The sequence below is a fragment of the Triticum aestivum genome, chromosome 3D, assembly GCF_018294505.1.
Source record: "Triticum aestivum cultivar Chinese Spring chromosome 3D, IWGSC CS RefSeq v2.1, whole genome shotgun sequence".
NCBI classification, from domain to species: domain Eukaryota; kingdom Viridiplantae; phylum Streptophyta; class Magnoliopsida; order Poales; family Poaceae; genus Triticum; species Triticum aestivum.
The window spans coordinates 285,358,669-285,371,866 of record NC_057802.1 but is presented as its reverse complement, the minus strand read 5'-3'; the positions used below and the strand labels follow the sequence as shown (position 1 = coordinate 285,371,866).

The 13,198-nt window shown below is 44.9% G+C and overlaps 1 protein-coding gene across 14 annotated transcripts; it reads left to right on the top strand.

Moving 5' to 3' along the window:
- Window positions 1-310: 310 nt before the first annotated feature.
- Window positions 311-12,338, top strand: LOC123078457 (uncharacterized). Of its 14 annotated transcripts, none has more exons than XR_006437470.1 (13): window positions 311-863; window positions 1,890-2,034; window positions 2,117-2,390; window positions 3,617-3,883; window positions 4,230-4,418; window positions 4,495-5,839; window positions 5,973-6,706; window positions 7,313-8,212; window positions 8,295-8,744; window positions 8,824-8,888; window positions 8,966-9,422; window positions 9,931-10,206; window positions 11,880-12,338. XR_006437470.1 is itself a non-coding variant. In XM_044500969.1 (6 exons), the coding sequence occupies exons 1-4, from the start codon at window positions 8,048-8,050 to the stop codon at window positions 9,009-9,011; spliced, it is 726 nt and encodes a 241-aa protein (XP_044356904.1). In that variant the 5' UTR covers window positions 7,888-8,047; the 3' UTR covers window positions 9,012-9,422; window positions 9,931-10,206; window positions 11,880-12,338. The 14 variants fall into 14 exon arrangements, 1 of the variants encoding a protein (XP_044356904.1); XR_006437471.1 differs by having other exon boundaries at window positions 5,973-7,581; window positions 7,698-8,212; XR_006437472.1 differs by having other exon boundaries at window positions 5,973-8,212; window positions 8,295-8,411; window positions 8,490-8,744.
- The last annotated feature ends 860 nt before the right edge of the window (window positions 12,339-13,198 follow it).

The window sequence follows — 13,198 nt, the reverse complement described above, 5'->3', positions numbered from 1 at the left end:
AGAGGTGAGAGCCCCCCCTCTTCTTGCTTGGCCTCCCCCTAGATGGGAGGAGGGTTTCCCCTCTGGTCCTTGGCCGCCATGGCTCCCGAAGGTCAGGAGCCCCTCCGAGATTGGATCTCTCACTCTCTCCCTCGCTCTCTCTCTCTATATATATCCCTAATAATAATAAAGCACGAATTGATTTTGTTGGGTTCGCCGTCACAATACGCTTCCGCTCAGTCGTAATACGCTTTTACGATTCGTATAGACAAAATCGTAATATAAATGAGGTGATACTAATAGCATATTTCGTCCGTCCGTTATTCTGAGTATTCAACGCGCAATCCTCACAGTAAGTTAACCCAAACCGTTATGCGTGAGGAAAGGAAAGGAAATCAGCCCGCCCCCGCACGACAAATCCCATCTCCACCTCCTGCCACGCCCTTCACCGCGCGCCACCGTGCGCCGCCACCGCCCACCCCGCCGTCGCACCTGCCTTGACCCGACCGGCTACACGGGGATGAAGCTCGAGCACACCTTCTGGATCGGCTCAACGCGGCGGCTCGAGCGGTTGGGGGTGGCACGGCTGCTTGATGTAGGACGGCGGCGGCGGCGGCTGGAGCTTGCAGGGGGCGGATCCGTGCGTGGCAGGGGCTGGGGTGCCTGATCCGAAGGCGGGCGACGAGGCGGGGGTCGCCGTTGACGGCGAGGAAGGCCGGAGCGAGGGATCCGGCGACCTAGGCAGGAGCTCGCCGGAGCCGGGCGACGGAGGACGGGCGCGCGAGACGGATGGATCCGGCGCGGCGGCGCGGATTCCTTGTAGGTAGAAGCAGCAGCAGAAGGAGGAGGATGGGAAGGCTGTAGCCACCGCAGAGAAGAACGAGGTAAATGTAGGCCTGCACTTAGATGTGATTATGCAGTAAAATGTAATTTAGAGCCGAGGATTCTGTAGACGTACTTTGAATTGGAAGTTATGTGGTTCAATTGTCTCAGGTATGAGCTCACCTAAGGTTGTTTCAATATTTGGATCTAGAACATCATGTCCATTACTTATTCTTTGCTAATGTTGATGTACTGCTGTCATCATTTGGTAATTACGCTTTAGCAGGAGGCAAGGATTGACCTAACCAAATTACCTTTTTGTAATAAACAGTATAAAAGGCAGTATGATGTTTCCTATACAGAAGCCTTCCTATATAGAATGCACACACTTTTCATTGTGTGCAAATAAAATCCAAACAATGCTTTTGTTTTCATCCATTAAGGATAAGTAAAACACATGCGCACAACATTCTGGATAGGCAGTGGCAAGCAAGGCTCTGCACCGGTAAGTAGAAGAACACTTCTTCCAAATCAAATTGAACGATCGTGTTTAGATGTTAGGATGATAGCTCTATTTATGTTGTGTCATTTACCAAGAATATTGTTTACAGAGATGTACTCTATAATTGTTGCTTAATGTGAAAAAATATATTGTTTCTAATTTATACTTGTGTTCCAGTCGGCAAGAGTCGATAGACGCAGTTATGGTTTTATTTTAATTTATGTGACACATCCTATACATGAACCAAGTTTATATTTTTGGGTTTTCATTTATTTGTTATCACTCTTTAATATTTAGTTATGCTTGATCTTCATCTTTTTATACATCACAACAATACCCATCCCCAACTAAAAGACATTATGCATTCCGTTGCAACGCACGGGCATCTACCCTGGTGATAATATGTTTCCTGATTCTTATAATTATTTAGTCGAGACACGTTTGTTAGTTTCCTGATCATCAGTTACGCTTCTCTGGAACTACCTTTAGTACATTACGATGCATCTATTTGGTTTTCTGAACCTCATCCTAGATTGATCACATTTCTGTTCTGTAGTTAATGTTTATTTTATATGTCTTCTCCCAGATTGGAAATGCACTTCAGCAGCCTGTTCTATGACTCGGCATCATCGGAGAACTTTTCTGGTCATCCCGGTGTTGAGAGATGCCCATTCCTGAGGAATATCAATGGAGCCACAACCTTTTCATTTTCTTCTGCTTTGCCTGTAGCTGTAAGATCTGCTTCTTATGTCGTTTGGTGACTCGGTGACCAAGGTAGTGCATTTTTCCTTGAAAATTTGCGTTATTTTGCAGGCTCGGGGAAGCAAGGGCCTGATCTTTGAGGATGGACCAGGCTTTGAGTCGGCATTCAAGCTTTTCCATGGACAGGATGGGATAGTTCCCCTTTCAGGAAGATCATATGTGCCTGATGAGAACTGTAGTGAGATCACTGAAAGGGGAACTATCAGCATTTGGACCATTCGGGTTTAACTTCTATAATGGCAAGGGTAAAAAGCAGAACAAGAAGCCCAACACTCTAGACCAGTCACACAAGAAGCCCAACAAGCCAGATCAGAATTCCATGAAAGTAATGCCTCTGTTTTTTCTTCATTCTCCCTCTTAATTTGCAATTGTCGAGTGATTTCTTACTGTCTGACTTTCCTGCAAATAAGAAACCTTGAGCCACATGACACACAACTATACTGTAATAAAAATATAAAATGTTATTAGTAGATTTTTTTTAGGAACACCCAGAAATGGGTCAAATAGTCGTGTTACAATCATACAACAATATCTCCTTCAGCTCATCCGGTACTGAGCTTACTTGGAGAAAGTCGCTCGATCTATTGGCATGAGCAGCTAGGTGGTGAGCTACTTTATTCTGGTCTCTTTTGATCCAATCAATCTTGTAGGACCTGAAGCCACTTAGCTCAGCATTGATATCAGCAATGATTGGGAAGAGCCTTGATTTGTTTGTTGAACCCGGAACAGCTCTTTAGCCAGGGAAAGGCAGTCCATCTCGATCAAGATTGCATCCTTGAAGTATTTAGACAGCTCCCGGAGACCATACAACAGAGACAGGCTTTCAGCTTCCTCCACGGATTCGCATTGGTTCAGGTTGTGTCCCAACGAGAAAAAGGCCAGCCCCTGCTCGTTTCTAGCGATAGCCCCGCACACGCTCTGCCTTGAAGCCGCATCAAACGCTGCGTTAGTATTTAGTTTAGCCATCCCAGCAGGCGGGGGCGACCACTGATTGGTAGTTGACCATAGGGCTCTGCTGAACCTGATCCCCAAACAGGTTCCGACAGCAGATAATGTTCGCATTGTCTTCCCTGTCCTGTGATGCATTAACCTCCTGCTCATACCTGATCAAGAACGCCACTGATCCAGAGATGGATTCCTTACCATTGCCGTGCATAAATTTTCCCGTAGGAACCAGGCACGCCAAAGCAGAAGCATACAACATAAAAGCCAAGTTCTGATTGGTTAAGTCTTCACTTCATTAACCACATTCAGATAGTCAACAGGGATGAATTTGACCATGTTTACAAGCTCTTAGATTACATCTTGAAGAAAAGGTAGTCTTAGTTTCTAGAGCATAAAATTGATGGAGGCTACTACCACATTGCCACTGTTCCAATTTGAAAAGCATACAAGAATCTAATTACGCCATGTTTCAGTCTGTTAATTTGTTATTCAGACAATGCAATCTGTCACTGTTACTTTCATGGCCCCTTTTCTGCAAGGAACAAGGGAGATTTAGAATTCTATATCTATTTCTGAAGTGCCTTGGGATGGTTGGTGCTTCATTAGGCAAGAGGCAGAAGCTGGAGCGACAGCCGTGGTGCCGTGGAAGTGGCGTGTCATGAGGCAGAGTTGGTCAGTGCAAAGTTGTGCGAAGCGAAGCCAGGCTGCGCAGACAAGCAGGCCGCGGGCGAAGGCGGCCGGGTGCCACAGATGGAGGCGCTGGGACAGGGTGGTGAGGTGAAGAGGACAGGGTCGAGAGCAGCTACAGTGCGTGCATCTGTCCCCTCCTTTGTTTTTTCACCAAGCTACGTAAAATCTATCAAATTATTCAGGGTAAGATAGCCGAATACATCTACCTCTGGTTAATTTTATTTTTTAACATGCAAGTACTTTATTCAGCTGATCGGGTCTTCTTTTACTTCCGTTCCTCAATTGTATTCATTGGCTGATCGCCATGCATCTAGAAGGTGATGTCCTGATGCATCTATCAACATGGGTTATAGACCGAATTATCAACAAGTATGGTGTTAGCCAGTGTTACCGTGCTCTAAAACTATGCAATAGTGATCTCAAAGAACCATAAATATCCAACATAGTGGTGGACTTTGGCATTTTGTGTTTCTGTTATGACTTTCCTTTGAATATTTTGTTAATTTTCTAATTAATCTTCCTTTACCAGCACCGTCAGAGTATAATTCCCTATAGAAAATTTGATTGAAGATCTCAATGATGGCAATTCTTTACATATGTATAGTTGTTCAGCTCCTGATTTCTGACAACTATATAGGAAATTTGATTGAAGATATGATTGATGGCGATTCTAGGTACAGTTGTTCAGCTCCTGCTTTCTGACTCATCAAATATTTTGGTATGCATTTTTCCCCCCCTCATTAGTCAGATGCTTCCTGCCATTGGATTTACAGTGACATCATTATTTATTTCAGAAAAGTGATTGCTCCATCAGATTCACATAAAAAGAAATTGCACAACTGCACCATGGCTGTCCAGTATATGAAGGAAGCTCCGGTTCTGATATCAGATGCAGATGCAGTTAGAGTTTCAGCAGAATATATTCTTAATGGCGACAAGGAACTAATTCTTGCATTTCTATGGAATATGTTCATTCATATGCAGGTTAATCTACACATGTCAGTATCTCATTACTCATGTTGAAGTTTTATACTGTTATATTTCACCTTTCGTTTGTACTGAAGGGGTGGACTAATGGACTGACTTTTGTATTTTTTACTCACTTCATAAGCAGCATTACGGTAGAGATATGTTGTACTTCTCAGCATTATGTTCTTCCCTCAGCCTGTTACTAATTGTTATGTTCTTCCCTCAGTCTAATTAGTTAGTGTTAGTTGCCTAAATCAGAAAGGCCGCGGTAGCGAATTTTTACTAAGCATGTGTATTCTTTGGGCTTTTGGTCATTCTGTAGGTGTCTTCTTAAAATTGTTAATGCATTTTTTTGCCCACTCAATTTTGACGGTTTCTCGAACCCGTTGCAACGCACGGGCTCTTTTGCTAGTGTGTGTGTGTCTATATATATATATATATATATATAGGGATTGACTATTCGTCACCCTGGGCGAGGAATAGTTATTCTTCACCCCCTTTATTTTACCATCAATACACTGTAATTTTACGTTTTGTAAGTTGTCTTATTTCTGACGTAAAAAGAGACCTTAAAAAAATATAATCGTCGTAAAAAATATTTTATGTTATATAAAATTACAAACGTAAAAACATAGTGTAAAATACACATAAACTGCAAAATTTCTTGTCTTATGCGCTATATTTTTATTTTTTAGCCAAATTTTACGTAGTGAATCAATAAGAATGTAACTATTTAAATTCCAAACGTAATTTAAGTATGAAATGATCGTAAGATTACCTCGGCTGAAGAATAACTTATTCTGCACCCTGGGTGATGAATAGTAACACTATATATAGCTATCTATCTGTGTTTCGCTTTATATTCTCGGAGATTCGTGAATCTGAGCGGGCTACAATTTTAACACAAAATTTTCCCAATATTATCTTTCTTGCGGCAAAAATAGGCTCCAGCCGACTTAAGAGGGAGTCACAAGGCAACACGGCGCGCCCTACTCCCCATGGCGCCCCCTATTGCCTTGTGGGTCCCTCGGGCACTGTCGTGGTTTTGTCATGGCAGATGCCCTAGTGAAAGGGACTTAGATGTGGAGCCATCGCAACGCAGGTTAGCTTGAAGGGGTTGAACGGGACAAAGGACACAAAGGATTTACCCAGGTTCGGCCCCACAACGAGGTAAAAGCCTACGCCCTGCTTCTAGTTGTATTGCTTGAGTTTCGATTACAAGGGAGCGAATACGCTTGACCTAGCTATTGATCAATTGTTTCTTGAGTTAACCCGCTGCCAGGTCTCGCTTTTATATACACAGGTCGAAGCCCAGTGGCTTACAAAGAGTCCGACTGGATCACACAACGTGACCGGCCTGGTTTCTAAGTTGCCTTGCCTTAACAGGCAAGCTAGCATATGGCGGTTCACACGGTCGGGTCATGGGCCTCCACCAGGCCCGCCTCTGTGAGTCGCCGTCTTCAACTTCACCTTCTTGGGCCTCCTTGGGCCTTCTTCATGTTAAGTCGCCAACTGGGTAACCCAGCCCCTCCTGGGCGGGTCACACAGCGGGGTCATATCCCCAACATTAGGCCCTAGATTGATTTGAACATGTTCATGTCAATCTTCATCCTTTGGTTGGCGAACATCGAAACTCTTTCAATATGTAAACTGACAAACTTTCATAACCCGACATAACGAAAGGTGATGTCATGTCATTAATTTCAGAAAAAAAATCCCATGACATCATAACGGATCTTTGCGTTAATCAGCTATTCCGCGGATTGAGGCGCCTCCGCTGTTAAGATAATGGTGATGCCTCCTCGATTTCTGCGCCTGCCGTTAACTGTTTCACCTTTTCCTTATAAGTAGGTACGAGGGGGTTCATTTTTCACTTTTACCCCCATCCCTCTTGCTTCCTCGTCTTCCTCATGCTGCCACCACGACCGGAGCTCGGCCGACGCCGTTCCTCACCGGCGTCTTCAACACAGGCCGCTGCATCAACCTGACCGGACTAGACAACGGCGGTGCACCCCTGCTCTTCAGTCGAGCATCCAGGTAAAGCTCTTTCATTGACCTAGATCTACATTAGACCGATTCCGCTCATAGGGTTCATCGGAGTTCAGCATGCTTATCCAAGTTCATCATAGTTCAACCATCATGTCGCTTAGTTCAATCCCAAAGTGATACTAAAGTCATGCAGTGATAGCTTTGGCATCCGTTTCCAATAATAGATTCGTTCTCTCCTTCTGAGATTCAATCTTCTAGCTCTCCCATAACTATGTTCTAGGCTTAGCAATTACCTTCTATTTTTCAAACTGCTTTAGATCCATAAATATTGCTGCAAACTTGCGGAACCTGTTTGCCCAACACTTAGGAAAACCTCAGCTGTCTTGATTTGATAGTCAACTGACCCACCATTCACTGTCTGGGCGGCTTAAATAACAATCTCTGTAACCCACCGGAACTTAGCCGGCTTAATTATAATGCATAATTTATCCAAAAATCCAGAACCTTGTATGACCCGTCGGCAATGTTGACTGGCTCATATTTATCAACTTAATCATGATCTTGTAATCCACCAGGGAATGGCCGACTTAAACATGAATTTTGTAATTACTGGGCGGTTTGTCACAATATTGATCCGCCACACTTTATTCTCAGGCATCCACTATCAAAAATGACTAAGACCACCACCTCTTGCGATTGGGTTGTTTCTACTGTCATCGAACAATCTATCAATGAGTATGTTTAGATGGGTATTTTACCAGCAAAGAACGTCATCCACTGGCGAGTTCCAAGAGCTGAAGTTCCGCCTCAACCTAAGGAAGGCGAGTTTATAGTCTTTGCCGATCACCTTCTTCGTGGTTTCTCACCACTCGGGTCGAAATTCTTTCGGGATGTTCTAAACTTTTACAAGCTACACGCCCAAGGTATCGGCCCCAACTCTGTTTCCAATATATGCAACTTCCAAGTCTTCTATGAAGTGTACCTTCAAGAGGAGCCCAGCATTGAATTATTCAGATAATACTATTATCTGAACTGCTAGACCGAGAGGACAGACGGGCCTAGTGTTGAACTCGGCGGGATTTCTATCCAGAGGCGGAGAGACGCCATTTTCCCTACTGCCGCACTACCCAGTCACCCCAAGGTCTGGAACCAGATTTAGTTCTACTGCCCAGATACCTCTCTAGCTGACGAGAATCCTCTGTCGTGTTACCGCTCCTTCCGACTTAGCCCCAAGCTCTTCCTGACCGGATCAGTGCTGCAGAATGGGCCAAGTACGCGCCCACCTTTTCAAAAATAAGATCTTTATTAGCCAACGGCTTAACTGGGGTTGACCTGGTCCGCTGTTGGGTCGCTTGGAGGATTTTTCCTTTGAGCCTCCGCCCTAGCTTAATGTACCAATATACATGTGACGTAAAGGACCCGCAGCGATACAGCCAACTGTGTCTTAATGATCAGCAAATCAATGAGATGACCAAGTCATTGCTCGGGGAAACCCTCCAAAGCTGCAGTAAAGTGGGCATGAACCCTTTCCGCGCTCTCAATCCAATTCCTGATGTAAGTGGTTTACACCATCTTTTATTTTGCTTGCTAACTTCTTGTATATCATATCTCTTACTTTCCATGTATGTTTAAACAGGCCAAATCCCCTTTTTGGAAGAAGAAATTGCCTGCTGCCGCTCTGCCCAAGAAGCCTAAGACAACAATTGGAGGCCCGGGTCGTCCCAAGAAATCCACTGCTGAAGATCTGCTCAAGGTTGATGATGAGTCAGAGGTAGAACTGGACTCCCTTGGTCATCTTTTTATGCAACTTATTGCCGCCGACTCTTCTCAGGGCGATGTAGAAACAAGTCATGCAAATGCAATAGAGGTCATCCCTGTCTCCTTCGACTCAGAACCCTTGGCAAGACAGAAAACTCGGTGGGTCATCCGGAAGGTGAAATTTTCTCATCCTCTTGCTTACTTGGATCCCAACTTTCTTTTGAAGAAACAGCAACATGAAGCAAGACGCCAGACTCGAAGCGGCGGCTCTCAAGATCTTATCTCCGGCTTCCCTAATACACCGGCTCCTCGCAAACGTAATCATGAGGTGCCTCATAACTTACTCTCTTTATCCATTAGCCAGCCAAATACGTCAACCTCTTACTCCTTCCAACTCAAATTATCAGAAGACGCCTCCATCATCTGGCGACTCTTCTGGGACTCAGATGCATGTCTTCAAAGTTGCCCCTGGGTAAGTATTTGTACTTGTTTCATTTGTTGATAAGTATGTTATGATGATATACTCGTATCCTTATATTTTCATTACAGAGGCATGGCCAAAGTCGACAAGAAACATAAATTGGGCGGCTCTTAAGAAAAACCCAAACTGCTGAGCCAGAGAAGCAAATGTCAGTAAACCCAGATGCCACAATTCAAGATCATGACGATGTCGCCCACGATCCACCACCGCAAACTGATGTCATGATCCGCCGAGTCCTAAGCCACCCAGCCCTGCCAAGCTTGCTGAAGAGGCCCCTTTTGATAAGATCGCCGGAGATGTCATCATCACTAGCACATGCTATACAGAGCCGGGGATCTTTCTGTCTTGGCCAAACATAGTGCAAAAGAAGAGCTGCCAATAGAAGACAAAAGCAAGTTGAGGCTGGATCTGGAGAGTTATGTCGCCCTCACTGCAGGTGACATTCATGCGGGTTATCTGAACCGCCTTCACACTAGCCGTGAAATGGAGGACGTATTAGTAAACCTCGTGAAGGAACGTTATGAGGTACATTCCTAACCCTTTTCCACATATATTCATATAGCTACCAAGTCTAGAGGATAGGAAAAAGATGAGTATGCTATAGACTTCATAATAATCTTCAAACTATAGCCTTTCAGGGCCGGCTTATCTTATCAAGATGAGCCGGGTCTTTCAGATATTAATTCTTGAATTAACTATGTATGGCTTGCCAATCATAATACCATAGTAATAAGATGAACCAAACTGGTAAATAACTCTAAGACTCAAACATGTAGCCCCCAAGGGCCGGTTTAACTTGAACAAGCTGAGCCGAGACTTATAATCACTGTACTTTGAAAAAATTCCGATATTTAGCCCCCACGTGCCGGTTTAAACTGAAAAGTTGAACCGGGTCATGAAAATTTTGAAACAACCTGCATTAGCCCCCAAATGCCAAGTATATTGCGGGCAATGTGCTTGGGACTTCAATTAATCTGCATCACAAAAACTTGTCGTTGTATGCTGTAATCATTATCCCACTATTGTCTTTCAGGCAGAATTGATCATGCAGCAGTCGCAAGTGGGCGACTTAAAGAAAAACATCAAGACCCAGCAAGCAGAATCTTCCAAAACCAAGTCAGAATTGAAGGCCTCATTAGAAGCAGCTGAAAAGTTGAAAGCAGATTTTGACATTAAGAGAGCCGACTGGGAGATTGAGAAGGCTGTGCTGGCGAAAAGGGCCGAAGATGTTGAGGCTGCACTTAAGCCAATGACTGGAGAATTATCCGGCTTAAAGCAACATATTATTCAAATGACAGCCGCCATCTTGGTAAGTATAACATGTCAATCCAATACTTTAACCCGCTGGACATCTCTTTGTTGGGGAACGTAGTATTTCAAAAAAATTCCTACGATCATGCAAGATCTATCTAGGAGAAGCATAGCAGCGACCGGGGAGAGTGTGTCCACGTACCCTCGTAGACCGAAAGCGTAAGCGTTTAGTAACGCGGTTGATGTAGTCGAACGTCTTCGCGATCCAACCGATCAAGTACCGAACGCACGACACCTCCGCGATCTGCACACATTCAGCTCGGTAACGTCCCTCGAACTCTTGATCTAGTTGAGGCCGAGGGAGAGTTTCGTCAGCACTACGGCGTGGTGACGGTGATGATGAAGTTACCGGCGCGGGGCTACTAGGACTCCAGTCCTAGTAGGATTCGGCCCCACCCTTTTTTCCTTCTACTAGAGGGGGAAAAGGGGAAAGGAGAGGGAGTAGGAAAAGGAAAGGGGGGTGGCGCCCCCTTCCCAAGTCCAATTCGGCCTCCTCCCTTGTGGGGGGCGCACCAGCCCCTTGTGGGCTGGTTAGCCTCCCTCCTATGGCCCATAAGGCCCATATCTTTCCCCCGGGGGTTCCGGCAATCTCCCGGTACTCCGAAAAAATGCCCGTATCACTCGGAACCATTTCGATGTCCAAATGCAACCTTCCAATATATGAATCTTTACCTCTCGACCATTTCGAGACTCCTTGTCATGTCTGTGATCTCATCCGGGACTCCGAACAACCTTCGGTATATCAAATCACATAACGCATAATACAAATCGTCATCGAACGTTAAGCGTGCGGATCCTATGGGTTCGAGAACTATGTAGACATGACCGAGACACATCTCCGGTCAATAACCAATAGCGGAACCAAGATGCTCATATTGGCTCCTACATATTCTACGAAGATCTTTATCGGTCAAACTGCATAACAACATACGTTGTTCCCTTTGTCATCGGTATGTTACTTGCCCGAGATTCGATCGTCGGTATCATCATACCTAGTTCAATCTCATTACTGGAAAGTCTCTTTACTCGTTCTGTAGTGTATCATCCCGCAACTAACTCATTAGTCACATTGTTTGTAAGGCTTATAGTGATGAGCATTACCGAGAGGGCCCAGAGATACCTATCCGATACACGGAGTGACAAATCCTAATCTCGATCTATGCCAAACCAACAAACACCTTCGGAGACACCTGTAGAGCATCTTTATAATCACCCAGTTACGTTGTGACGTTTGATAGCACACAAGGTGTTCCTCCGGTATTCGGGAGTTGCATGATCTCATAGTCAGAGGAACATGTATAAGTCATGAAGAAAGCAATAGCAATAATACTTAACGATCATAATGCTAAGCTAACAGATGGGTCTTCTCCATCACATGATTCTCTAATGTTGTGATCCCGTTCATCAAATGACAACACATGTCTATGGTCAGGAAACTTAACCATCTTTGATTAACGAGCTAGTCTAGTAGAGGCATACTAGGGACACTATGTTTTGTCTATGTATTCACACATGTATCAAGTTTCCGGTTAATACAATTCTAGCATGAATAATAAACATTTATCATGATATAAGGAAATAAAATAATAACTTTATTATTGCCTCTAGGGCATATTTGTTTCACTCTTATGTGTATAAAAAGTCTAACCCACCGGCGACCCTTGTCTTTAGCAGGCGCAAGGAGTGCCAACCTTGGCCAAGACATGCTATTGAAGCTGAAGGCCATCTATTCTTTAACTGATCAACTTTACAGCGGCACCCTCCGTAGTCTTGTGGCCTTGGGGGGCAATAGAAAACCGCCAAGTCAGATCAAGTATGTGCTGGATCACTTATCCACTTTTCCCAAGCCAGATTGAAGAGCAAAGACTATCAGCTACCCGAGCTGGAGCTATCATCGCTCTTGGCTGGGCTAAAGCCTGGCAATCGGAGCTTGACCCGGAGGAGATAGCCACCGGGTGTCCAGAATTCAAAGATGACCAGTCACCCTTTGAAGAAAAAGACTTCACACTACAAAAAAATAAACTTCCGTGATGATACGTGTTTGTCACAGTAGGTCGCATTTTTTGTCATGCATGTACATCCATGACGATTTTATGATAGAATCAAGATAGTCATACTTGTGCTGTCGTAGAAGTATTTCATGACATTACCAAAATTATCATCACGGAAGTGTCCACTTCCATAACGATAAATCGCGCGTCACAGAAGTGCTTTCGTCAAGGGTGACCGACACGTGGCATCCACCGTAACGGAACGCCGTTAAGCTATCGGGTCCGATTTTGGATCCGATAACCCGCTAACAGCCCCGACCAATGGGGATTTTCCACGTGTAAAATCATCATTGGCTGGAGGAAACACGTGCCGGCTCACCGTTGGGACAGATGTCATCCACTCATTGGACCGACGGCCTATGATACATCGACACGTGGCACGGCTAAACAGAGGCCCATTCCTGTGAAAAGGCCGGCCTGTTTGACTTGGTCAAAAGGTGGCAGGCCGGCCCACGGAAAGCCTGTTAACGGCCTGTTCGCATATAGCCCATTTACAGCCCGCTAACCCAGGGCCCGTTACGACCTATTCGAATTAGGCCCAGTAGCGTCATCTGGGCCGTCCAATATGATTCCAGCCCATTTTAAGTTCCAGCCCATGTATGGCCCATGACGCCTTTCGGCCCATATGAGGCCCTTTGTAACTCTTGGCCCATTAACAGCCCGTGGTGAAACTGGCCCGTAATGAACAGTGTATCACTTTATACACATTAACGGCCCATTAATCCATTGAGCCGTTTGCTGCCCATGTTATCTTTCGGCCTTCTCAGGGCCCATTTATTCTTGGACTCATTTCCAGCATTCGGTTACTTATGGCCCGTTACTGCCATTTTCTACTTGTGGGCCAAATTCAGCCCGTGGTTACAGTCGGCCCGTTTGTGGCCCGTTAATACGTTGGGCCGTTTTCATAGTGTCATCAAATACGGCCTATTAACGACGACC